The sequence below is a fragment of the Microsporum canis genome, genomic scaffold, assembly GCF_000151145.1.
Source record: "Microsporum canis CBS 113480 supercont1.6 genomic scaffold, whole genome shotgun sequence".
NCBI lineage: Eukaryota > Fungi > Ascomycota > Eurotiomycetes > Onygenales > Arthrodermataceae > Microsporum > Microsporum canis.
In genome coordinates, this window is record NW_003299164.1 from 1,291,577 (window position 1) to 1,317,277 (window position 25,701).

General features: G+C 49.5%; 8 protein-coding genes and 1 non-coding gene across 9 annotated transcripts; 3 read left to right on the top strand and 6 right to left on the bottom strand.

The window, feature by feature from the left end:
* Positions 1 to 25: 25 nt before the first annotated feature.
* Positions 26 to 744, top strand: MCYG_06601 (uncharacterized protein; the record flags this gene model as incomplete). The annotated part of the gene is made up of 2 exons (XM_002844591.1): positions 26 to 109; positions 166 to 744. 2 exons carry the CDS (start codon positions 26 to 28, stop codon positions 742 to 744), a joined length of 663 nt encoding a protein of 220 aa, XP_002844637.1.
* A 1,164-nt stretch (positions 745 to 1,908) lies between these two features.
* MCYG_06602 (uncharacterized protein) lies at positions 1,909 to 2,385 on the top strand (the record flags this gene model as incomplete). Its single annotated transcript, XM_002844592.1, has 2 exons — positions 1,909 to 1,992; positions 2,032 to 2,385. 2 exons carry the CDS (start codon positions 1,909 to 1,911, stop codon positions 2,383 to 2,385), a joined length of 438 nt encoding a protein of 145 aa, XP_002844638.1.
* An 824-nt stretch (positions 2,386 to 3,209) lies between these two features.
* MCYG_06603 (aminotransferase) lies at positions 3,210 to 4,751 on the bottom strand (the record flags this gene model as incomplete). The annotated part of the gene is made up of 3 exons (XM_002844593.1): positions 3,210 to 3,759; positions 3,818 to 4,203; positions 4,266 to 4,751. 3 exons carry the CDS (start codon positions 4,749 to 4,751, stop codon positions 3,210 to 3,212), a joined length of 1,422 nt encoding a protein of 473 aa, XP_002844639.1.
* Positions 4,752 to 5,242: 491 nt separating this feature from the next.
* On the top strand, positions 5,243 to 5,313 carry MCYG_10568. Its single transcript has one exon. It is a non-coding gene; the product is annotated as a tRNA-Gly (tRNA).
* A 458-nt stretch (positions 5,314 to 5,771) lies between these two features.
* MCYG_06604 (C2 domain-containing protein) lies at positions 5,772 to 9,525 on the bottom strand (the record flags this gene model as incomplete). The annotated part of the gene is made up of 8 exons (XM_002844594.1): positions 5,772 to 5,954; positions 6,016 to 6,767; positions 6,823 to 7,260; positions 7,381 to 8,376; positions 8,440 to 8,848; positions 8,950 to 9,165; positions 9,243 to 9,287; positions 9,385 to 9,525. The coding sequence occupies 8 exons, from the start codon at positions 9,523 to 9,525 to the stop codon at positions 5,772 to 5,774; spliced, it is 3,180 nt and encodes a 1,059-aa protein (XP_002844640.1).
* Positions 9,526 to 12,930: 3,405 nt separating this feature from the next.
* MCYG_06605 (pheromone-regulated membrane protein 10) lies at positions 12,931 to 15,642 on the bottom strand (the record flags this gene model as incomplete). The annotated part of the gene is made up of 1 exon (XM_002844595.1): positions 12,931 to 15,642. One exon carries the CDS (start codon positions 15,640 to 15,642, stop codon positions 12,931 to 12,933), a length of 2,712 nt encoding a protein of 903 aa, XP_002844641.1.
* Positions 15,643 to 17,677: 2,035 nt separating this feature from the next.
* MCYG_06606 (HAD-superfamily hydrolase subfamily IIB) lies at positions 17,678 to 18,424 on the bottom strand (the record flags this gene model as incomplete). Its single annotated transcript, XM_002844596.1, has 2 exons — positions 17,678 to 18,232; positions 18,272 to 18,424. 2 exons carry the CDS (start codon positions 18,422 to 18,424, stop codon positions 17,678 to 17,680), a joined length of 708 nt encoding a protein of 235 aa, XP_002844642.1.
* An 889-nt stretch (positions 18,425 to 19,313) lies between these two features.
* Positions 19,314 to 21,109, bottom strand: MCYG_06607 (conserved hypothetical protein; the record flags this gene model as incomplete). Its single annotated transcript, XM_002844597.1, has 2 exons — positions 19,314 to 20,458; positions 20,530 to 21,109. The coding sequence occupies 2 exons, from the start codon at positions 21,107 to 21,109 to the stop codon at positions 19,314 to 19,316; spliced, it is 1,725 nt and encodes a 574-aa protein (XP_002844643.1).
* Positions 21,110 to 23,010: 1,901 nt separating this feature from the next.
* On the bottom strand, positions 23,011 to 25,196 carry MCYG_06608 (Swi4; the record flags this gene model as incomplete). The annotated part of the gene is made up of 2 exons (XM_002844598.1): positions 23,011 to 25,046; positions 25,148 to 25,196. 2 exons carry the CDS (start codon positions 25,194 to 25,196, stop codon positions 23,011 to 23,013), a joined length of 2,085 nt encoding a protein of 694 aa, XP_002844644.1.
* Between the last annotated feature and the right edge of the window lie 505 nt (positions 25,197 to 25,701).

Genomic DNA, 25,701 nt, shown 5'->3' on the forward strand with positions numbered 1-25,701 from the left:
CACTTTGATCTTGCTGTCGAGGATCATGACGGAGCCGACGGTCTGGTTGAAGCCTCCGTTGGACATGTTCAGGGCCACGCCGCAGTCGTTGACGGAGAGAGACTTAAAGGTCCATGCCCAGTTCCAGTTCATGAAGATGGCGGTGTTGCAGTTGTTGAAGGTCAGGTTGCGGGTGGTGAACTGCTGGTTGCCAAAGAAGGCGCCATAGTTACCACCGTTGAAGACGAGATCGGTCATGAAGCCACCGGAGCCGTTGTCCATGAAGATACCAAGCTGCTTGTTGGCGTCACCACCGCCCCTGACCATCTCGAAGCGAATGTTCTGCAAGCTGGAGGCCTGGGCTACCTGCCAATGGATACCAGCTCCCTTGCCCCTGTCCAGACCGGTCAGGTCAATGACAACGTTGCGAATGCTGCGGAAGAAGTTGTTCTGGTTGGTGTACCAGTTGCTGCCATCGTTCTCATAAGGGTCAGAGTCGATAACGGCAATGCCTTCGAACGAAGGCGCAGCCTTGATGACGGGCATGTTGAGCGCATCTCCCACGATCTGGGTGTAGTAGTACTGGATGATCGGTTTGGACACGACATAGGTGCCTGGAGGGAAGTAGACGAGCGCCGGAGTGGTCGTAGAAGAGTCACATCCCTTTCCACAGCGGCTTCCGGAGGAGATGGCCGTGTTGATGGCCGCCGTATCATCAGAGGAGCCGTCGCCTGCCCTCGTCAGTTAAATATGTTAAAGTCATAGGGGGAGGAGATATAGGAGAGAACGCACCCTTTGCGCCAAAGTCCTTTACATTTCGAAAGACCTTGTAATCGGCGCCGCCACCGTTAAAGGGAGCGATTCCCTGGCGCTTGATCGAGCTGACCCAGTAGTTTGATGCCTGCGTTGCCGGGTTTGGTGTCTGGGACTGGGGAGTAGGGACTGCCGCAGCAGGCGAGAAGAGGCCGACGAGGACGAGCAGGATCTGGCCCAGCAGCAAGCTGGAGACCAAACCTTGAGCCATGATTGATGTCTGGGATATCAGATGCCGTTCTTGTTGGTCTTGTCCTTGTTCTTGGTGTAGTGGTTGTTGTTGTTGTTGTTGTATAGATGCAGCTTCAGTGGCCAGCACAGAGCTCAACACCTTTTTTATATCTGGTTTATGTGCAACAGAAGAAGACAGAAGGAATGTCGATATCAAAGAGAGAAACCTGTTGGTATTCAGTCAATATAATAAATATATGTTTCAATTGACCTGGCAGAGTCACTGTGTTGGGCGCAAGAGTTCAAGGGAGTGTCTGTATAAATATCTTCGCGCGCCTAACAAAACAATGGACCCATTCACAGCATCAACAATAAGAAGAGAGTGACAGGAAAAGAAGATGGCAATGAAGGACAGCAGGTCCTCTCGTACACTTGAGAGTGAAATTATACAGAGAGAGAAAAGAAGGACAGGAAGACGAGGAATGTCACGAATATATGAAGCAGAAACCCTTCATTAGCCCTTGACCATTTGCTCGTACCTGATACAAGGACCGGGGCAGCAAGAGATATAGAAAGAAAGGAAAAAAAAAAAGCAAACACTCACCAGGGATTCTATGCTAGCATAGTATGGATCGAATATACTATGAATAGGCTCCTAGAGATTCACCAACCAGCAGCCACCGTTTTCCAGCTAGAGTCCAAGGGCGCCAGTTAAGCTCAGGTTCGGCCGTTCAGGGGGAGGAAGATGCTCTTCTCACAGCCACTCATGGACGGTGGCCTGCACTCCAGAGAAACACGGCCTGCGTTTCAGACCGGGGGGCGAGGGGGAGGGATGGGCTCCAGATGGGCGTCTATGCCTAATCACCTACCACGGTTATATGTTGTCAAGTCAGAGATATCGAGGAGACGTGCTCTCTTTTTCCCTTGTATACTCTCTGTTTCAGCATGGAGACCCCGTCGATGGGATGGGGAATGGGCGACAAATATATACATTCTCTTGAGACGGTGCTCGAGAGTCTTGTTATCGGGGTCTGCTTGCGTCTGCTTTCTTGGATCTGATGATAATAGTCCATCTACTCTCTTTTACTGGACGAGCACCGTGGTCATCCAGCACTTTCAGTGGCAACGGGAGGAAGAAGACGGGGAGGACGGGGCGTGACCTGGTCATCTCTCGCTTTCGAACATATCAGAAGTCCATCTCGGGCCTTCATCCTTAATTACTGCTCTACCGTTTATAATGGAGTTGCTACTATTATGAACGGATTGGGGGTGGGAAGGATAGTATCAGATGGGCTACGCGCCCTTATCCATGTCGATATGCTGATGTCCCTGAGCAGAGCATCCTTGACATTACACCCCCGACGCCCTGTGAGGACGAAGACGAAGATGGAAGAGAAGGGGAAGGGCTTGATCACCAGCTAAGATGACCACAGACCCGAACAGAAGAGCGGAAGAGAAGAGTTCATCACTTGCATCCCGCAACGCCAACCCGTCTTTAGCTTTGCGGACTAGTAAGAGACTAAGAAGATGATATCCTGTCGATCGCTGCAGCGCGCTGCTAGTTCGGCATCAGGGCGTTCTTCTCATATTATTTCCTTCGTATATCATTCTATATGGGGATACGGACGCCGTATAGACGGATCTCTCCATCTCTCTACATAAACCTGCAATGAGATGCCGTCGACTTGGTATCAAGCCTGCGTCAAATGTACAACCGGCAGGTTAAGGTAGCAGGCCACGCTTCCGTCCGGTTATCCACATGGCTGTCATGTTATCTTACTTTCCGTACATATAAACCTCCAGAATATGCACCTCCGTGGTCATGAGCATAAGTATGAGAAAAGGTGTGGGTGGTACTGCAGAGTCGGACAGGCGTGGATATTCATTTACACGACCCGATTGATGGCAACAGTTGACTTGACCGTCAATATTGAATACTGAAATGCCACTTTTTTACTCCTACATAACCGAGCTGGCTCGCTTCGTCTCTTCGGCCAAGTGCTTCGACCTTTATTTCCCCCCTTCAATACGAGCCACCCAAGATCTTTGAGTAGTCAATTTCCTTTCCTTGCATGTGCTGGTTCACAGAGGTACCGAAAGTTCCTCATGATAATGCCCGTGACTGGATCTTCCCCCGAAGCTCATTTCGGCTGACGCAAGCATATGTTCAACTTTGTGTCCAACTTACCGTCCGTACAATTGGCAACGAATATATATCCCGAAATAGTCGGTGTATGAACTCATTGTCAAAGGGCGAGTCCCCCACCAGTTGCCTTGGAAGGCTGCGCCCTTTCAACAGCCTGTGCAAGCCTCTGGATCCCTTCCTCCAACACATCCTCGTCCACGTATGCCAGACAGATCCGCACAAAGCCCTCTAGGGGCTCATTGGTGTCCTCATAGTCTGGCTTTGCGGCCGCGCCAGTGACCTTGAACTTCTCTCCCTCCGCTATCTTCAGGTTTAGCTCTTCTGCCGCGACTTTTGCGACTCTGTCTGACTCAACTCCGGGAGGGAGACGGAGCCAGAAGAAGTAGCCGCCTGAGACGTCGCTGGGAATGTCCTCTGTCGCAGGAGACGAAGAAGATGATGAGGCATTATCTGGGGAAAGAGGTTTGATAGCAGTCACACCAAGCGGGTTGAGATACTTTTCGATCGCCGAGCTGAGGATGTGATACCGCCTCGAGTACGCGGGGCAGAGGACCTCTGGGATGTAAGACTGGATGAACCCGCCGGAGAGGAGGCGGCGGATGAAGGTGGATGTCAGCTGTGATGGAGCACCGCCAGATCTCGTCGAGCCCCTAATCCATGGTTATTCTGGGGCCGATACATGTAATTCCATGAAGATGAAAGACTCACGTCTGCCCAACGCCGTACACAAACTTCTCTGTCCCCTCTGCCCAGCCCACTCGACAACCCGGGCCGAGAAGTTTGCTAAAGCTCCCGTTACTCATGCAGTGTCCAAACTCGTCCGATGGCCCTCCATCCAGGAAGCGGTCAATGTCAACCAGGCGCGGTGCAACGGCGGTAGTACGCTGTGGTTGCGAGGATGACGGGTCGCTGTGCCACTGTAGAAAGTCGTAGACGTCGTCCGTCACCACGAGTGCGTCATACTGTCGAGCCAGACGGACAAGCTGTGTCCGCCGGCGTAGAGACATGATCCTCGAAGATGGGTTGGAGAAGGTAGGCGTCGCATAGATGACGTGTTTGTATATCTTGCGCCATGGCTTCGGAAGTTTGGACTTCTACCCCTACTGTTAGCATCTTAATCAACTCGCACGAAGCAGCAAAGATATGAATGACGTACGGGTGCCAGGTTTCCGTCGGCCACAGCCCGTTCCTCGCTCTTCCTCATCTCCCTCTCCAGGAACTCGAGGTCGATACCCTCTGCGTCCTCTCTGACGGCCCTCATCTTGTCTCCGAACCCAGAATCCTCGAATATCCCGCACGCAAGATAATACGTCGGTGACACCAACCATATATTCCGCGTATACACCGGGTCAGAGTACACCTGCAGCACACAGGCCAGATTCTGACTCGCACCTCCTGATATCACTATGCGGTTTGCCTCCACAGCTTCCCGCGGCTCATAAAAGGCAGTCAGCCATCTCGCAATCTCCTTGCGCAGAGAGGGATCTCCTTCGTCGGGGCCATAGCCTAAAGCTGGATCGGAGAGGGTAGGTGAACCGAGGACGGCTGTCGATGCGTCAGAGAGGGCAGTCGTTGGGTGTAAGGAGGGATGAGGCCATCCTCGGAACAGATTGATAGGTTTCTGGCTGTAGCGAACTGTCATAGCTATCCTTGCTATCGTCGAGTGTGCGTATGTATATATATCCGGTTGTCGACTTTGGAGGTGCTGGCGGTTGTAATAATGGATAGTTATGGGTGCGGCGCGGGGCTAGAGGCGAACAATGTATCTCGCAGGAGGCTAGACTTCAAGGATCCATGGCCACATACGTAGTATGTTTATATCTGATGGCGATGCTTCCCACTTTCGGGGACGGTAGAGTAGCCTTGCCAGGTGGAGGTAGACAGCATTACTTGGCCGACATACATAGTACATCTGCATAATGGTTAGTAACTGTACATAACGAGTTGGCATTCCACTTACTTATGCTATCCCAGCCGTTATATAGTGAGTATAGGCTATCCCTGCAGCCCATCGCGGCCTCGCGTACCGTCGAGTCTTCTGTTTCTGTCTTTCTGTCATCTCGATTCGAGCTTCCTCGTGACTTGCTGCCTTCCACAAAAGCCAGGCCGAGGGTGTTATCACATGACAAGTCAGCATTGATGGTTTAGTGGTAAAATCCGTCGTTGCCATCGACGGGCCCCGGGTTCGATTCCCGGTCGATGCATTTTCTTTTTTATTTTTTACCCTTCTCTTCTTATATAGAAGAGACTCGAGCTGTTTATATGTGTCTATTGAGTAAAGCGTGACTTAGAGGGGGCCATAGAAAATAGCCAACAAGCTCTACCACAGATGAATGGATTATGACGTGAAGAGTGGAAATATAGTATATAAGAACTCGATAGATTATATGCGTGCTTATCCCTGTGTCTAATGAAGATGCAATTGAAGTAGTTATGAATTACAAGTAGTCCGCTGGCGCTGGGGCAGACAATGCAACAAATGAAAATTAAAATGAGAGAATAACGGGCAATAAATGCACTCATATACCCTGGGGGAAAGGAGAGAAGAGAAAAAGGGAAAAGTATATAGAAGAAAGGAGGGATAGCGGGAATGGGGAAAAAAAAATAATCGCTAGAAATCCAATGCGGTGTTTTTAGTTTCCGAGCTGAGCTGTCGGGGTCTCTATTTTATTTCGTCAAGGCGAAGGTCCGAGGCTGATTCTGGGATTAATGAAGGATCGGGACCACCAATCCTGCGATTTGCTTCTTCTATTTCCTCGGCGGTTGCATATTTACCAGGCTTACGTATGTCAGGGGTATATTGGGAGACAGTTGGACTGTGACCTATGGACATTCCCACGCGAATCTAGAAAAAGGGATGTTAGGCAATACGCATACATGTGTAGGGAACGGAAGAGTCAACGTACCAAGGTTTCCAATGCACCTTTTGAGTTATCGACCAAGTCACTGTCGAAGTTCATTCGCCCTGGTTCAAACAGGACTAATAAGGTGCTTCCTCCAAACTTGAAGTATCCGAGCTCGTCAGTCCTGGATACCTTTGCCCCAGCCTCCTGTGTGATTACGGTACTGCCGACCATCATCGCACCGACACAAATAACCATCACGCGGCCATGAGCAACAGAATCTATGGGGACAACAATTCGAACATTCTCCCCATAAACGTCCAAGGCAGAGCGAATGGCCATTGGGTTAACGGTATAGTATTCTCCCTCGATGGTTTTTGGGGTGCCTAGAATGCCATCAACGGGGATGTGGAAGCGGTGATAATCCTGTGGCGCAAGGCGGAAGATCCCAAGCGCGCCGTTCTTGTAGCGCTCGACGTCTTCAGGATAAGCTTTACCAAGGAGTCGCTCGATGGAGAATTCACGGCCCTTAACCCAGATCTGGGTGGCTTCGGTGATGCGGTCGAAGACCACAGAGCGACAATCTGCAGGTGAGACGATGATGTTGGGATTATCGGGAGCGGAGCAGGGACGTGCGCCTGGTTTCAGAGCACGGTAGAAGAATTCATTAAATGACTTGAACTGGTCTAGAGGGAGGAGAACTTCGCTCATGTCAAGTTGATGGAATTCGATGAAAGCATCAATTTGACTGGAAGAAGCAGGGTCATCATATTTTCGACCTTGTTTGATACTCAGAGATTTGAGCATTTTTCGAACTGGCAAATGGTTAGTTGATGGTGTGGGGTATGAGGGCAAAATGAGTTGACTGACTTCTCTTCTTCTCCATTTCCCTGCTCTTCAAGCCTTTATACAGTAATCGAATGCCTAGTCGAACATACACGCTCATCTTCTCTTCGTTGATTTGTCCCGTCAAACGGTCCTGGACCAAGATATTGGCCGAATTTGCTCCAATCTTGTAGCCGCCATACGATAGCTTGGTGATAACTTTGCTATACCATTTCCTCTGTGCTTGGCTGGACGTTACGAAGCCGCCCATGACCAAATTGTCTACTTGCCTCCAGTCCTGGCTAGCACAAGTAGCAAGGTGAGTGATGATGTCTGCATCGGACCGTTTGCCTAGGCGAGGTTGGTGGCATAGAGGGCACTCTCGAATCTCAATAACATGTTCTTCACCACGCTCATCAGAGAGTTCACCCTGGGGTGAGCTGGTGCCCTCTTCGCTACCAGAGGCCGATTCATCGCGACTAGCTGTGGTCGATACTGCTCCCTCAAGGTTAGTACGTGAAGGGTTCAAAGTCAGGCTAATACCGCCCCCAGCTGGGGTGAGGTCATCATCATCCTCATCATCATTATCGGGTAGGATCTCACTTTCTAACGGCCCTGAAGAGGACGATGGGAATTGCACTAATTTAGACATTGTGGCGCCTACTGTTTTCTTTTGCAACTCCTGCAGCTTCTCTTCAAGACAGATCACCGCTTGATCAAAAGTGAGATCCATAGTGTCTCCAGTTGACTCGTTTTCCGCTGCAAACCGATGGAAAAACCCATCAATAGTCGAATCTTTCAATGTCGACCCTAGGGTGTCCAACATAGTAGTTAATTCGATTTTACTGATACGCCCACTCTCATCGGCATCATACTGTCGTAGCATGACACGCCAGAACTGCTGCCTTAGAGCTTGGTACGGCATATACTTTGCTTTGATATGCAGTTCGGGATTATGCTTGTCCTCCCACCTATCTTTGTTCTTCAGTAACAGTGGTATAACGTAATGTTTGAATGCTTCTGTGTCTGGGTTAGTGGAAGAGAAGTTGGCCTTGTCGGGAAAAACTGGCGAGGAAGCTCCAGGGACGTTCAGCATTGATGTGGGCTCATTCTGAGACGTAGGGTTAGAAGTTGGGGCCTGCTGTATTTCCTGTTGGTATTGGCTAGCTAACGAAGCAGCTGAGGATTTAGATTTTAGAGACGGCTTTGCCATTTTAGTGAGATTTGATGCCGAAGTAGAGCGTGAGAGGGTAAGCCTGAATCTAGATTTGGAAGTAGATGGAGGCGTGGAGGGCTCAACCGGGTCCTGGGGAAGATCGAGCAGTTGGTATAGGCCGGTCTCTGGGTCAGCTACAGGGCCAGCCTGAATGAGGGTCTGCAGAGGAAAGTTTGTAGATGCAACAAAATCATTTCCAGACAGTTTGTCTCTGTCAATAACTGTGAAGCTGATGGAGTAGGACTGTTCATGCTTCATCACTTGAAATACCATCTTCTCATCAAAGACTGGATTCAAATTGTGACGGATAACACGGGTTCTCATGGTCTTTCTGCCGAGAGACGTGACTACAAACGGGTCCATGTCGAAGGACGTGCGAGTCACTATACCGTAGTTAGTACTCTATATATATTCGATGTCTAGCTCGGGTTTATAGGATGACCCACTGTTCTTTTCTGGTGGTAGGTCGAGAACCTTGTTTATTTCAATGAAAACAATCCCAACTACCCCGTCCTTGGCTCCGCAGAATTCATATGCTCGCACCGCAATAGACCTCCGCTTTAGTCGAGCAACTTTTGACTTTTGCCGTTGCTGCACAATATCATCCGGCCTGGTCAGGTCTTCCCTTGAGCTTTCACCAACCTCTTCATTATCCCCAGACGTGGTAGGTGTGGCATCTTCATCCTCATCATCACTGTTACGGATGAGGCTCTTGAACCTAGAGAGGATCTGATCTGGGGAGGCAGAAGGGTTGGCAGGGTCAATGAGAGAGAATTGCAGCTGAATCTGGCCGGAGACATCATTGTTCTTCTTGCTGCTTGTCTTCCATTTTGATTGAAGGTCGTACCATTGGGGCTGATGTTGACATGGTTAGTCCATATCCTATATCTGTGTCCTTCGGAAGAAGCGGGAAAATAAAAGTAAGATAGCAATCAACGAAGGGTTGGTATGCGTACTTCCTGCTGAATCTGACCGTTTGAAAAGATATCTTCTAGAGGGATATCAAATTCACCCATGTAATCCTTCCCAAACCTATCCTTGTCCCAGCACACGCATTCGAGCAACGGAACGCCGACTATAGGTAGATCGAAGCAGACATTCCATTCCGGGTTCAAAGTCTTGCTGATTGTCGGCGTTGACTCTCTGGCATGGCCTAGGGTGATTACCAGATACTGACGAGCTGGTTAGATGGGTTACTCGTCCGGGGTGTGCGTGTGTATCTTGTTTTGTTAGACAGGGATTCACATACAGGGTCACTCATGCCATTCCTATCCTTTGCAGCTAGGTTGCGGCCCTAGACGGTTAAAAGTCCCATACATTCAGCTCTCTATGCAAATAAAAAAAAAAAAAGGAATAACGATATAGGCGTTGTGATGCGGCTGAGGACATACACTAATAACCTGAGTTTTCAAGATCAACGGGTATTTCATCTCAGAGACGCCAGGAGAGGCAGAGAGGTCATCCTGAGACGAGGAACCAATCTTCGGGGAACGGTTCCCACTGCGTCGATGTGGGAGAGGTAGGCGGACCATCGTTTAGAGAGGCTCAGTGAGAGGGAAGCTTTCCCTTGGTTGAAAGCGGTCTGCGGAGGTCAGGGAACCGACACGATCGAAAAGAGGCCTCTGTCGACTATGATCGTAGGGTCATAGAGGCCGGTACGGGTCAATTCATCGATGATTTCCGTGCTAAAGAGGGCTATAGGCTTTCTGAGGTGTCGTGGTTACGGTCAGGCTCCCTGGGAGGTTGTTGACGGCGGTAAACGAGCGGAGAAGAACTTAACCGACTTCCAGTATCAATTAATGCTGGAATAGACAGACGGAGAGGGAGAGAGAAACAGGCATACGAAGAAAGAATGGGGAAAACAACTGGAGTAGGATGGTTGGTTTGTTGTTGCTGCTGTTGTTGTTTCGCGGGTTTGCTGTAGGAGTGCTAGGGAAAGGCTCGCAAAGGGCAAAAAAAAATAAAAAATACAAAGGCAGAAGAACGGAAATTTCTATATATAGGGGCAACCCGTCTTTTTCTCAGAGCCAACGCCAGCCGAGTTATTATATGCAGGGGAAAACAAGGCTGGGTTACATCGCAAGGAGAGAAATGCGAGAAAAAGGAGAGAGCAAGAGATATACGAAGCTGATGGTTATATTATTATTAGTTTAATTTTATCGATAACGAGAAAAAGAGACAAAAAGCGTGCGGCTGACCAGAAAGAAGAGCCCCGGAAGCTTCTTCCGGCCCTGGCTCGGGGGGAGAGTTAGGGGCTGGGCGCCCTAAGCTTAGTTAAAGGCACGTAAAGCCAGTTAAGGCCAGTTAAGGCCAGTTAAAGGTTAGATGAAGCCAGTTAAAGCGCCCGCCACACCCTCCCCACCAGGAAGCCTGTCATGTTTCCCAGCATCAGGCATCAGCCCAGCATCAACCCGGTGTCAATCATCTGCATCGTCAGGCCTATCCTATGTACGATACATACTGCCATGCTTTCGGACTGATCCCGCACTGCCACACCATCGCCTCCAGCTACTACGTATGTGCAGATATCAGCCCTCATATCAACGAGACACAAACACCTCCAAACAGGCATGATATGGCGTCAAATCAGCTTCCTAAACAAACGGCTCAAGGCCGTCTTTTGCCGGTGCAACCTAGTCCGCTTCTTTTATGCACGCCCAACTCGACATAAGCAACTCCAGCACCCGTCTTATCCTCCCAGTGACTTGATATGTTACATAACCGCATCATCGGAGAACCACGGAAGTCCAGCTCAAAGCCATCGTTTGACGAACATGCTGTGAGCCGTGGAGGGGTAAACTTACTCCGCAAGCCCAACTCTAGAGGATGAAAGAAGTAAAAAAAAAAAAGCAATCGAAATCCCGTTCATGGGCAAAAGAAACGAAAGGAGGCCAGTCTGGTTGAAGTGCCACTCTCCACCCTCATGCAGCTGCCGTGGATATTCTATACATACACATGTGTGTGTATATATTATGGAGTAACTACAATATACATGGGATGTTGGCTGTTTGATAGTGGTTCAAGTTGTTGGCGTATAACTTACGCCGTATACGGGTATACTATGAATGAATGCAATAATGTGGCCAGGTGCATGTCCCTTTGATCATGTCTGTATGGCTATTCTTTATTGGCAGCCGTTCCGAGGAATGGGTTCACGGCTCGCAAGCCACATCAGACTTCCTAACGAAGGACCGGGGGGAGGGGAGGGAGAAGGCTTCCCTGGGTACCCCCCTGGTTTGAGATGGCCAAACTTGTTACTTTCTTAGACCAGTTTGAAAAGGTCATCCGGCCACCAGGTCTAGTTACCGCTTGGTATTGGAGATATCTCGGAATAAGGTCGCAAGAAAGGCTCATCAGATTGTTTCAATGGAAAGAAAATATTGCTATATTAAGCGGTGCGAGTGATATCGACAGCAAGTATCGACATGGCTATCTGAAACCCACTGGCAAGTCAAGCCGCCCTAACGAATACCACTAAATAACCTGTCATCCAAACTATCGTTCATACATAAAACAAGAGAAAGCCTGGCATGAACTGGGTAGAGTTAGCGACTGTTCACTGAATCCATCATATAATACGGCAACAGCTTACCCCTTAAGAGTTCAACGCTTACACGGAGACCTCGCGGTCATCATCTACTTCTGCTCCTCAGTTGGTTTCTCCTCAGTCTTCTTCTCCTCAGTTGGCTTCTGTTCAGCCTTCTGGCCCAAGAAGGACCCCTGAGCAAAGTCAATGCCTATACAGTTCGCCAAATTAGCCATGGGCCTTCATAATTAACAGATATAATACAACTCACCCTTGTTGATGTTGTCGTTGTTGCCCTCACCAGCCTTGATGAACTGCTTCTGGGCAAAGTCGATACCTATATCATTCAGTATCTATCACCACGCTGCCCCTGATCTTGATGATAACAGAAGAGAAGCCTACCCTTGTTGAGGTTATCGTTGTTCTTGTCCTCGCCGCTGCTGCCACCGGCCTTGCTTGCAAGCTTGTTGACAAAATCCATTGTGCTTAGGAGTAACGGCTTTTTTCGTTGCTGAATGTGCTATATTCGGAAGAACCAACGTCGCCCGTTAGCTTCTTCCAATTAAATATTATAGGCTATATACAGTCGGGTCAGGGCATGGTTGAGCCAAACTCACCAAGTGGAAGAATTGAAACTGTTGTAGTCTTTTACAAGAGAGAGAGACAGAAAACTACAACTTTTAGGGGAGGGAGACGGCCAGATAAATACTCCCCAACAGCTACCAAGATGGAACCCAGACGAACTTTCCAACCTGCTCTTACGTATCAGATATAAGTTAACTGGCCCCTTTACATGATTCGGGGGCCACCCAATGGAGGGGCATCTTACAATGATACAGTGGGTATGAGATCTATTACGATATTAACATCCTTCCTAGCGTGGTATCGTTACGGAGGGACCGACAGCAGAGCCTCGATTCGATCGAATTCCACATGCTTGTCTCTCTGGTTATTTCAAGATCTTCTCTTCTTCCCTGCAGTGTCGTACTTAGTTAGCGCTGCATGGGCAAGTTCAAGTCGTATATAGATAGTATGCTTAGATCTGTCGCCGTTCCCCCCTCCCGTCACTGGCCGCCATTGGCTTTGGCCCCCCAGTCCAGTCCGCATGATATTTTAGCGTGGAGACAAGAGTGGCTAAGCAATTTGCTCTGGTAACTCCTTACTGGCTGAAGGGAGGGCGTTTTGGCTCGGTATACCCTGTGGGCCGCAGAGGGAGATGAAACCATACAGAGTAAAAAAGCCGGCCTGGAGATCGACACTGAGTGATGTAATTTGTACATCGATCAGATTTGACGTCATAGGAGTCAACAGGATGAATGGCTTTCAATGTATTATATTCGAATGATAACCTATCTACTGTTATGTACACGCTCAACGCTAACTATGTATAATGGAATGCGAGAATATGAGATCAAAAGCTAAACAGTTCGCTCCTCCTTTTGCCTTCAGGGTAGATAATTAACGCTGCAAGAAACAACCCCACCGTGGTAGAAATGCTAACTTGAATCATCGCATACGCCAAATCGAAAACAACGTCGCCGTATACTTTGCTCGATCCAATTCGCGCTGCCAGGTCCTGGAAAGCTGCGTCACCCGTGTTGCCAGGGCTCCCGGGATGGCCAGCGAGCGCAGACGCTATTGCTGTCGTTGCCGCCGTAGTGGCGCTTGCTATCGTTGAGGTCGCAGTGCTCATCGTTTCGTTAACGGCTGTGTTGCTGCCTGAGCTTGCCTGATTTGCAAACGCAAGACCGGAGACTAGAGATCCGCTCGCTGCTAGTCCAGAAGGTACCTGCACCAATATACCAGGTAACATGGCGGCGGCAGCCAAACCGTGGCCAAGCCGACTGTACAGATTTCCCATGATCCCGATAGCAAAGGCGCCCATACAGTTCGCTATTTGTAGGTTATGTGGGAACGCTTTGCTTGTGAAGAAGTTCACCAAGTACCCGACAAACGAGAAGAGGGCCATGATTGGCACCTGTTTCCATTTCGCCTGGTTGATAAGCGTGAGGCAGATGGTAAATGCAATAACGGCTGGGAAGTTGTGTGCATATTCATTTCGGCCGGAACTGTTAGGACACACGTACGCAGAACTGGCATTGTGATCTATTTTGCCGTAGAAGGTGGTGCCGAGCATCATCCCAAAACCCAAGACTAGAGAGTATATGATTGCATAGACGAGACGGACTGAACCTGCAAGGATGTTTTGCGATTGTAGCTCGAGACTACTGCACAAAACCATAAAGCCTGGTAGGATGAGAGCGATGGAGGATTGAGCGAGAGCAGGAAAGCAGAATAGGCGATTGTCGTCTGGACCATAACGGATACTGCCGAACGCCCGAGAGAGGAATGAGAGGAGTAAGGCAGCAGTGAGCTCGAAGATGTTGGCGTACAACCGTGAGCGTGGGACAGCAATGTATTTGAGCGCGCCGAGTATACAGCCGAGGGCAAAGGATATGGGGAGATCGATCACACGGCCGGTGAAGGCAAAAGGGCCAACAGCAGCGCTGGCAAGCCCGAATAAGAGTATCAACATCAGCACGTTATATCTTGGCTTCTCGGCCTTGACCTCATCCAGAAGCTGCATGGCTTCCTCAACGCCAATCATATCATGAACCACATCCTTATATATCTGATGAACGTCCTGCAACTTCCCTAGATCCACACCTTGCTCGCAACGCTGTAGCTTCAAGCTGGTAGTGTGTGTAGATGAATCATTGAATGACACAAACATGCAGCCAGGGAGATATAGGAACTGGGCATCGAGCTCTAGCACACGAGACGTCATTCGCAAGGACTCCTCCAGTCGATGTGTCGGTGCTCCATAGGCCATCAAAGCCTCACACAGCTTCTCCAGGTATTTCTGTCGAGAGATTGTTTCTGCAATGTGTACTGTAAGGCGGATCTCATCCTCTAGACGAGGCTTGTTGCGGATTTTCTTGACTGCATTAAACATTAAACCGCTGCTTCGAGATCGTTTAAGTTCTGGCCGTCCTGCAGATCCAGGCCCCGAGCCTCCAGCCAATGTAGCTTCCGACCCAAGAGTGTGAAGTGATAGGGCAGAAGGATTCTTATTCTTTTCATACCATTTAGGGCGTGGAGTGGTTCGCCCCGGCGATGTTTTTCCAGAACCCAGACCGCTAAGGGGTGTCAGCAGGGGAGGGGTATTGCCTTGCGGTGTTGGCATATGCTGTTGGGGAGTACGGTTTTCTCCAGACTCCCGAAGTTGGCCTAATCGAAGAATATCCGTCAAGATACTCCGTCCATGCTGAACAGGAGGTGGTGATTCTGCACCACTCGACAGTGTATCGATAGAATAGTGCCGCCTACTATTAGGTTCTACTTTGGCACGAATGTTATTCACAATATCGTTGGCTTCCTCGGCACGAAGCGTGAATCGCCGTGTTCGGTCTTTCTCATGATCATATGTTGCATTGGACCCTGACCTCGATCTTCTGATGGACATCGACACATGCCGTCCTTCATGACAGGGTAGAGCTGGATCCTCTGATAATGACTCCTCGTCCGATTTCCGACGACGATGAAAAAACGATGTCCTTCGAACCTGCGAAGCTAGATTTTGTGCCTTCTCATATGCTGTCTGAATTGCCCTATTTTTTATCTTGGATGAGTCGTCCGCTGCCTTGGGCGATGATCGGAGAGTTGGTATTGTGGCTGATGTATCCCCAGGGCTGCCAATAGGGGATTCGATAGGTGTTGTTACTGGAGAGGACCGTTCGGATAGTGGGCCTTGGTTGGCATATATGGGAATGAAATCGGAAGATTTAAAGGTAGGGGGAGAAGGCCGATGAACGAATGGAGGAACCTGAGGCTCGGGGAAAAAGTAATCGTCTGTATCATCTCGAAGGGGAATGTCTTCCACACTCGAGTCAGACCCTTCAGGACCAAGCGTAAATTGTACACGATTGGAAGGTCCTCCTCTGGTATCATTATCATCACTAATGTTACTCATATCGCTGACATGGATTGTTGGCCCAAGACGAGGTGAGATTATCGGCGACTGGTCCTGCTGAGATTGTTGTTGCGAATTGGGAGTGGTATAATTTCTTGAGGCAAAGGAGTTGTTGTGGAAGTGTGACGTCTGGCGAGGCCAGTCAGCCATCGTCGGCGGGAGTAATTATGAAAAATGTGGCACAGCGAGGGGTTATAATAATTTCAGCTGAGCCCAAAAAAAAGACTATTAATATTAACCGCAAAAACAATGAACAATAGAGTAAGAGGGGGATAACAAGTTGATTAGGGTATATTATGGAAAATGCGAGAGAGAGGAAAAATAAATAATGATCAAAAGGGGAACTGAAAACTCGATCAGCAGGATATTCTTCTTATTGTCAATCAGTTACCAATATCGTTCTAGATGGCGTTCGATGTACCCGTTCGCCACATCCGTAACAGGAACACTACATCACCTAGACAAACGGGCTGGCAGCTCAAGGGCAAAAAACGGGAAACGACATGGTATCAGTGGAGCCGCGCAGGAAAAATGAAGCCCAAAAGTGGGATTCCACGAGTACCAAGGCCCTGTGCAGCTAGATAAGACTGTTATGTAGGTCAAACGAGGTTTGACCCGGTTAATCCGGACGAGTCATACCCCTTCAGGGCCTCAAGGGTTGCTTGCGTTGTTTGTATCCGGCTCTCAGAGCTTGCGTGTTATCCACGTGCATTGGCCAACATCGATGGAGCACCAAGGTGGTGATCCGCCCCTGTGGTATCGGGATCTGATATCATAATATTATTAACAGTCTGAGGAATCCAGGGCAAGAAAACTGCCATATACTACTTGGTGACATGACTGGACGAAACAATCTTTCACACCAGATGGCGAAATTTCTGCCAAACCTTCCCAGGTAAAGCAAGATAAAAGATGGAACTCCGGTCGGAGTTGAGAAGTGGTATGTAGTGAGAAAGGGGAAGAGAAAAGAAAAAGGAGTGTAGATATCGGTTCCACCGACGCAGAGGTCGGTCCACTGTGGTTAGTGTTGGTGCCCAAGCTCTTTACGGCTCTAGGTTCCTTATCTCGAGATTTTTTTGCGCTGTGAATGAGCAACAAAACGTCCAACAAGATACAGAATATAGCTAGTAGTATAGCTGTGTGCGGTGGCGATGATGGTAGAGGGTCTGACTTTCGGCAGTTCAGGCGAAGGTTAGCTTGCATTCACGGATCCACGGGTTCCATTCATCTTGTAGATCTGGACCTGGCGGCTGGACCATAACTAGCCAGGACATCCTATCTCAGTTGTCCTCTACATATTCTATGGCAGCAACACTGTATTAACGCTTGGCGATTGACAGGGAGGTTACTAACAGATGAGTCTGGGCTCTAAAGACAAGAAAATAAAAGGTGAAGTTGACATAGGAAGTTGAAAAAGCTTCAAAGCAAGCGACGCATGGAAGAACTAAGCGCCGAGTTCTAGAAGCTTGGCATAAGCTTATATAAGCAAGCACAGCCTTAAACTTTGTTCCCGTCTTGTTATCAAACTAAGAATAAGTTCCGGATACGACGTCCAGGGCCATGGATGGCGGGAGAGCGCATAGACCTCAGGTCTGGATGGTGTGCGCCCAGCGGAACATGGTTTTATAATCTAGAAGCGTAGGCATTGCAGAAAACTACCAGGAATGAGTGAGAGGTTATGTGACGGCTCAAGTAGCCTAAATTGGCTGCTTTTATACCACACACATTCACAGTACTCCCTAGGCAAGGCTGTTTGCACAACGAGCTAAGCGAGACGGAACGGAGGTGGAACCTGGCTATCAAACTGTTGTGCAAACGCGCAGTACTGTGCCGTAGTTTCCGGAATCTATTTCTCGACGTCAAGGCTTAATAATGCATACATCAAACGGGTTTGCGAACCCCCTTGCAAGGAGTCCAGGGGATATATTATACGTATACGGGATACCCAGTGCTGATAACAAACAGTCAAGATCTTCTTAAAAATTATTCTATACCCATTGCAGTTCGCTTGTGGAGAAAATTAAATAAGAGTAAGTTAACTCATGGCCCAGCCCTGAAAGCCCTTGGTTCTGTTTCAAAGCTGCCTTTTGCTATCTTGTTTATCATTATCCGATACACATGTAGAAACCGATGTACCTGTCTCAATTCTGCTACTCGCAAGACCTTCACATATGTAGCTCCGTAATCAGGACAGGCATGCAATGATCGCAGTAATCGCAGCAAGCGTCCCATTCGGATCTTTGACACAAACCGTCTTTAAACCAAGCTGCTTCGCTGGATAATCGTTCCCCCCCGGAAATATAGCATCTCCGATAAACATCATTTGCTCTAGAGGGATATCACTCGCGTCACAGAGCCTTTTGAGCCCATGTGCCTTATCGACACCCTTTTGCGTGATATCAATAGAAGTTGCGCCACCCATATTGATAGATACGTCGGGTAGGCGCTTCCGCAAATCCGCCTGAATGACTTTACGCTTAGCAAAGTCCGGATCCCAAACCTCCTTGGCGTGGATAGGTGCTTCTTGACCAAGTGCTGAGAAAGTAATTTGGCTGCCACGGTCTTCGATACGGTTTCCCCAAGTTTGCTCAGGTTTAAAACCAGTTGCTTCTAGGGCGGCATCGAAGGCAGTTAGGATCAACTGCTTGGTTTTATCGTCAAAGAGCTCTGCGTATACTGCTTTCCAGGCCCCATCCTTGCACTGGTATAACTTCGTTCCGGTTGTCGGCATCAGCCAGAGCTTCGATAAGTCAGCTCAAGGTGGGAGGCGGCTGGCGACCTGTTTTTGGAACTGCGGCCAGTCACCGCCAGAGATAACGGCAACGTGTGCCACGGCAAGTAGGTCGGCGAGTGCCTCTCCCATCGAGTCGAGTAGGGGCTGCTTGCTCAGAGCGAGAGTGCCATCAAGGTCAAAAGCAACGAGGGAAATCATCCTTGTATTATGATATCACAGTACACAAATAGAAGATATAAGACAGGAGCGAGTCAAATGAACGTCTGGCTCGATAGTTTGATCAGAAGAAAGTCTAGATGAACTGATTGAGTCGCTGTTCATGTGCGGGGACAACCCTATTTAGATAAGCTTAAGGGTTTTAGGCTCAATAAAATTCCGGGGTTTACTTTGCCATGTCACAATATCAAGTAGAAATCGACACATAGGGAGCGATCTCCTTCGAAAGAGGTACAAGATGGAGTACAGTATCGGTCAACCACATGGCACAGGCACTGTGTTACATCTTAACACAAGGCTAAGATCACGACTTCACTGTTAGAAGAAAGGAAGAGGCGAGATGCAAGTCAACGCATTGCTATCTTGATTTCCTTTAACTCATTAAAAACAAATTTCATTTCATCCAAACCACTCCTGCCGTACCATACCATCCTACCAAGCTGCCTGCTTAACTTTTGCTCAACTCTCCGCTGACCAAAGAAAGCAACATCAGTTTAAACACACTTAATTGTAAAAGGAGCGGACGAGCAAGAAATCAACTCGCTCAGGATGTGCATAGAGGAAACACACACATATGCAGGAGGTAGGAGGAACAGGCAGGTAGGCATATAGGAATATAAAAGTATCAAAAGAATGCAACGAAGTGAATAAGAAGACACAGAAATAATCCCATTTAAAAAACAAGAGCGGATGTCAAAATACCATTTGGCGGTCAAAGTGGCACACAGCTGAACATAGCCGTAATGGCTAATAAATCACGCACCCTAAAAAGAAACAAAAAATGATAAAAACGATCAAACGATCACATTCCACGCCATATGGCCTGTTATGTGTTGAGAGCCTCAACACCATCTACCAGGGTAGAAGAGAGCTACATAACAGGGCTTTTTCTTTTCTCGGCGTTCGATAGAACCATAATCGGCATCTTCCTACGGCCAGCGTCGAGCTCTCCCGCTCCGTTATTGCTGCCGACGGCACACTGTTTTCTCTCAGAGCCGATTGCTCCGTTGGCAGCGGCGCGTAGACTTCCTAAACTTCGTCGACCAGATAGAGAGGAGCTGCTATCGGCATCACCATCGGATGGAGAAAAGAATTCACCATCGCCATCATGTTCATTCCCATGTTCGCTTGATGGAGTCACACTGCCACCTGTGCTGTGTGAATTGCCGTTGGAGGTGGAAGTGGACGTGTTCCGTTCTAGTCTAGCACGCACAAGACTGTGTACTGCCCTACGACGCTGGCGGGTAGCAAAGTTCTTGCTTCCCTCATGTTTAGTCGTTGGTTTGGCAACTAATTCCTCGAGCGGTGGTGGTCCACGGGGTTGACGGATTGCGTGTTCTCCAGCGCGGCCTTGGCCGGGCCCAAAGGTACCGGGTCCGGCGGAGGCAGGGGTTTGTGGGAACATCGCAGATTTGGGGGTGGAGGAGCCATTACCGCTAGATCGAGCCGTTTCGTTGATAAGCTTGACGGCTAAAGAAAGAGATTTCTTGTGATCACGCTTGATACCAGGGGCAGGAGACTGAAGGGGTGGTGATTGACGAGCCTGCTGCTGTGGTTGGAACTGAGGCTGGGCCTCACGTGGAGGCGTGGGGTTCCGGGTAGATGGTGTGGAGGAATGATTGCGGACGGGGGATTGGCGGGATTCCGTTGGGGGTGGAGAGACACGAGCGGAAGCACGGAACATTGAGTGTGTGTTTCCGTTCGTGTGGCCGTTTGAATTGACATTAGCCTGTGCGTGAAAGCTGCCGCTGTTTGAGTTGGCCTCGACTGGTGAACGGATCTGGTCTTCATAGGTGGTGGTAGTTGGCGCAGCAGACAGTGGCACGTCGTCATATACACTGTTGTCGACCACATAGCTCTGCTGCCCCGTCATTGGGTTGTACACTGAAAACACGCCAGGTTTACCTGGTACGGGCTGAACTACGGGCTGCATGCCGTGCTGGGCCTGTTGTTGATAAAAGCCCATATTAGGCAGTGGGGAGAAGATTTGTTGTTGCTGTGCTGCTGATGAAGAGCCTGTGCGGGGGTGGAATGCATGGGAGTTCCTAGGTGGAGTGCCTGGAACTGCTGGGCTGCTGCAGTGACACTAGCAAGCTGCTGCTGCAGACGCTGTTGTTGAGCGGCGAGGTATAAGTTCGTAGAGACTAGCTCTGCGTACAAGGCCTCGTCCATGGGTTCGCCATTTTCCTCGAGGATATGGTCCAGAGTGGGTGGAGCAAGAACATGTTCGGGCAGAGAGTACATCTGCCCGTAGGTCTGAGCGGTACTTCCGCTGCTATAAGACTTTGAATGATTGAATGAAACTCCTGTAGCCGTCTGCGGTACACCGCCAAGGTATGCATTGGAGTGACCACCATAATTCTGCAGCCCGCGAAATCCATTCTGGCGAGAATGTTCTTGCATCAATGGGGCGGTAGAGGGAGTGCTTGGCTGTTTGGGGGCAGTTCTCAAGCCTGCAAGTAGGTGAGAGCGACTTGTGCGTGGGGTTGAGACGGATCCATGAGCATCGTCGCGCTGCTCGAGCTTGGATGGATGCGGAACGCTGAGACGTTTGATATGCGAGCCTTTGCCACGAGAAGCAAATCCAGACCCGGGAACGCCGAGGGAAGGGGTGTTAAAGGACATGTTGTTGTTGTAAGTCATTTGAGCAAGACCGCCAGTGTCCATGCTCGTAGTCGTCAAAGATTCGAGAGGTGAAACAGAAGTGAGTTAGATATCAGTATTTTTAATTCGTATATGCACCAGTTCCTTGCAGGAGATCGATCGAGCGATGGATGGTGGGTATGAAGAAAAAAGATTAGACCGAAAACTAAGTAACGAGATATATCGGATGTTAGATCCGACGGGTCACAGAGTCGAAGGTAGATATCAAAATTAGGCGATTAAGGTGTATGTAGTGAAGGGTCCGTTACGAGTATCCGGCTGTAACTCGTTAGTGGGTACGAGGAGACGCAGTAAAAGAGCGGTAAGGACTTACCAGAGCCAAAATAAAAAAAAATAAAAAATATAGGGGCACGGGGAGAGAAGAAAAGGGCAATAGAGCCAAATTAGAAAAATGTACAGATGAAGTAACGCGATCGTATGATAAAGAGGTAAATTTGTCACAGAAAGAAAGAGGACAAAAGATCGAAGTCGTGAAGGCGAGGATGCTCTGCAAGGCTCGCGTGAGGCCTGGACTGAATAGGATGCTTGAGAGTCGAAGAGCACAGCGTCTAAGGCAGCAAGGGCCCCGATGCACGCACGATATAGATGCAATGCAGAAAACAATGCACGAGGAGGATGATGTTTCCGGGCACGTTCAGTCAACAGGGGGGGACTTCGGGTAGGAAGATCGGAGGATGAAAAAAGATGATGTAACGATGGAACACGCTATGATTGTTGGACGTTGGCTATGTTTTTCTTGTTGCAGGATCTCGAAAAGAACAAATGGGAGAAACAACCAGGAAAAAAAGAAAAGAAAACGACCAAAAAACAAGGCTACAGCGTAGCGAGTTCTATGGGGTGAGTTGAGACTTTGAGAAAAAACGGGGTTTCAACGGTACGCGATGTCTGCCGGAGTCCAAAAAAGAAGGAGAAAAGAAAGGGGTCGGAGGAGAGAATTATTTGGAGTTGTTTGAGATGGAGTGAGATGACTCGCACACGACAGCGGTTGACGTGGGCGTGGCGGTCGATTGGAGCGTTTGGGTCGTCCGGCTAGCAGAGCAGGCGAAAAGGAACGAAGAGAAGTCTGAACGCAGAGATAGAGAGAGAGAGAGAGCAGCGAGAGAGTAAGAGAGGAAGAGAGAGAGAAGAGAGAAGAGAAAAGAACAAGAAGCGAGGACGGGTATGAGGATGTCGAAGGATGAAGATGGGATGGAGAGAAGAAGAAGAAGAAGAAGAAGTTGAAGAAGTTTTGGTTCGAAAGGGGAAAAAGGGCAAAAGAGACGCGCGCTAAGCCGCTTTAGGACTAGCGAGCGCCAGAGATCGCGGTTTAGCGCCAGGCATAGGACCAATCAGATGGGGCTTAAGTAAGCTGCAGTAGGAGAGATATAAGGATTGTGTATAGGAAAGGGATGGAAGAGATGGACGAGATGGAAGAAGTGAAAAGAAGAGAGTAAGCAGGAGAAGAGAAGGAGTTAAGGGAGTGATAAGAAGACATGATACACGGCGCTAAAGGTACATGCTGCTTATACAGCGCATTGCATACTATGTAGGGATGGGTTACAGTTAAGTGGGCTACGAGGCGGCAACGTCAGAAGCAGGTTCATTATCGCATAGTACAAAATATACAAGCATACATACATATCAGGATATAGTGTCAGACAGACGAACGGATGGGCGGACAGGTAGATACCTCCAACATATCAAAAGAGAAAGAACAGTATGGTAGCAGTACTCCAAGAGTAGAAGCAGAAAAGAAAAAATCAACCCAACAAACAAGGTATGCAAGCCGCCATGCCCATGACCATGACTCCAGCCATAAGCGCCAGACCGGATGAAACAGACGAGTAAGAGAAACGAAAAAAAAACAAAAAGAAGTGTTAACGCCTACTCCGTCGAAACAGCCTAATGCAATGTGACGTCGAGGATCAGGCAGCCGCAGAGGCAGCTTCGGCGGTATGGTCCATGTCGATACCCGCGGTCGATTCCAGCCCGTTTGGATTCCCGCTATCGTTGCCATTGCCACTACCATTACCACTGCCATTACGGCTGACACTCCGACTGCCGGTCCCAGGTGTTTCTGGTTCTGTTTCCCTACCGGCCATGAGCTGTCGGGCAGTACTGGGCATGGGTCCGGGTCCGGATCTCTTCTCATTAGCGCGGTCAAACTCTAGTGCGTCTGCCAGTTCGCTGCTCATCGGATCTAGCTCGTCCTCTGCCAGACCGGTGGCTAATGAGACTAATTTTCTATGCACATCCAGTTTGGTGCTGACGCCTGCGTCCGCTCGTTGTCGGATCAGTTGGGCTACGGCTTTGGCACGGTCAGCCTGTGCTTGAGCCAGTTCGTCTGCGAGCGTGTATAGCTCTACCATTTCTTCCGGTGCTAGTCCACGATTCGGATCCGAGTCGGCTGCCTCGTCGCTAACGCCATTCGCCTCGTATAAGGATGTAAGTTCCAGGTCATGAGTCTGGTTTAGTAACGACTCGTACTTGGATTTTATCTCGTTGAAGCGTGCGAGCAAGGCATCGAGATCTTCACCTTCTGCTTCCTTGGCTAGCAACCCTTCCGTTTGGGCGCGGATACTCGCTCTGTCAGACTCCAATTGTTCATACAGGCCCTTGGGGTTGGTCATGTCCTCTCCACCACTGCTCTGCGGTGGGGTTTTAGCCTCTCCGTACGCGCGGGCAAGACGTCTGTTGGCTTCGGCCATTATAGAACCAATTCGGACTAGAAGTGCGTTGGTTGCCTCTGTAGCAACTGCGGATCCGGTATAGGTGCCTGCCGTAGGCGTGGTAACGGCATCCTCGCCCTCGCCATCGATGTCTTGGGCGTACGTTACGGACGACGGAGGAGGGGGGTTCTCCTTGCGCCGCTTGTACAGTGCCATCAACACCTCATTGGCAGTCTCATGGTGTCTGTTCTGCAAATCACCTGCTTCCGGACAGTGTGCCAACAGCGTAGTGGCGAGCCTGTAGCACCCATTCTTCGCTGCTGTGAGGGCCGCCGTGTCCCCATTCGCATCCTGTGAGGAAAGAAGTAGCGAGATTTCATGTTTAGGAAAGATTTGGGACAGCTTATCGATGAGCGTCTGGCAGTAGTACCGAGAACTCTTCCATTTCCCTTTACTCCGTGTCGTTGCAGCAAGATGGTTAAAGACCGTTGCACCAAACCAGTCGCGGAACGTGAGTGTGCTGTGCAGCAGGTCGGCCAACTCTGCCATTGTACGCTTCTCGTAGTTATTGGTGAACAAGACTGCTCTAACAAGTGGCGTTTCGTCGTGGTTCGACCGTACACGCACATCTGCGCCTCGGCTAATGAGATCCTTGACTATGTCGATGTCGCCCATAGCGCAGGCCCAATGCAGTGCGGTATTGCCCTGGTCATCGATCGGCCGGTCGACCTGGAAGTGTGCGGGCGGCATCGGGGGGAGCACGCGGGAGGCACTCGGATCATCGCCAACGGTCATGAAGTAGTCCAGCAATTGGTCACCGTATAGTATGTGGTTCTGCTCTATGATGCTCATGGAGACATCGTTGGCCCCCCGCTTGCGTTTGCGAGATTGGGTTGACTCGGGGGACATCTGAGCTAGGTCATCGTCTGCCATGATGGAGGAGGTCTCAGGGCTTCCTTGCATTACGGACGAGTTCTCGTTGAAAGACTGATTGACGTTGTATTGCTCATGGCTGTAGCTGCCTCCGATTGAAGTGGTAGTAGCTGGTGCGGGCTGCACAGGTGCCATGCGCTGGTTGACGGTCGTAAACGAACCACGAGTCGACCCTGCTGGAGCTCGACGTCCAGTCGCAGCCCCCTTCTGCGCGCGTGGTTTGGATGCCGCTGTGGTGTGTTTAGGTGCCGGGGGAGGGCTGGCATCGCCCGTCATGAAGTCGAACAGCGGACGTAGCTTCTCGAGAACGTTGTTCTTGTCCGCCAATGCTCGCGCCTCGGCAAGAGGTATCCATGTCCCTGAATTATTTGTCAGTATATCTGAGCCCGTTTTCCGGCAGCAGAAGACAGGTAATAACCTTGATATTTCCCGTATCCTCCCTGGATCTTCTCATGCACACCACGCTGGACCTCACGCTCAAGAATGCGAGTCCTCGAAGGCTTGTCCATCCCGGCAATCTTCAGGATATGGGTCGCATTGACCCAATCGTCCACCCGCCGTCTCATCACATTCTCAGAACCCAGCTTGTATTCGTAGACCGGAACCTATGAGCAAGCAGTGTAAGCACCAGCGGTTGGCCATTTAGGGAGGAGGAGCTGACATTGCTGTATGTAGCAGAGTAGATGCGCCCTTCATCGGCCGCTGAAGAGGCCATCACGGCCTATCTACCACTCTTTGTAGAAATATTTTAATTAACTTGTCCGGCCAGGAATTGGATAAAATAATATGCGTGTTCCCCTAGGCCGTGGTGGTTTACACCCGTTAAGCCCAACAGCAAGGAGATTAATTTTTTGTGTATAAACTATCGGTTGCGGGCAGTGGTCTCAGACAATACCACTTATCCCTAGCATGCTGCACGTACGCGGAGAGTTCCCTGTAAAGGACTGCTGCACCATTCCTCGTCGTTCTTAGTATCCAATTTTCCAATTTAAGTATTATTTATTCCCGTCGCGT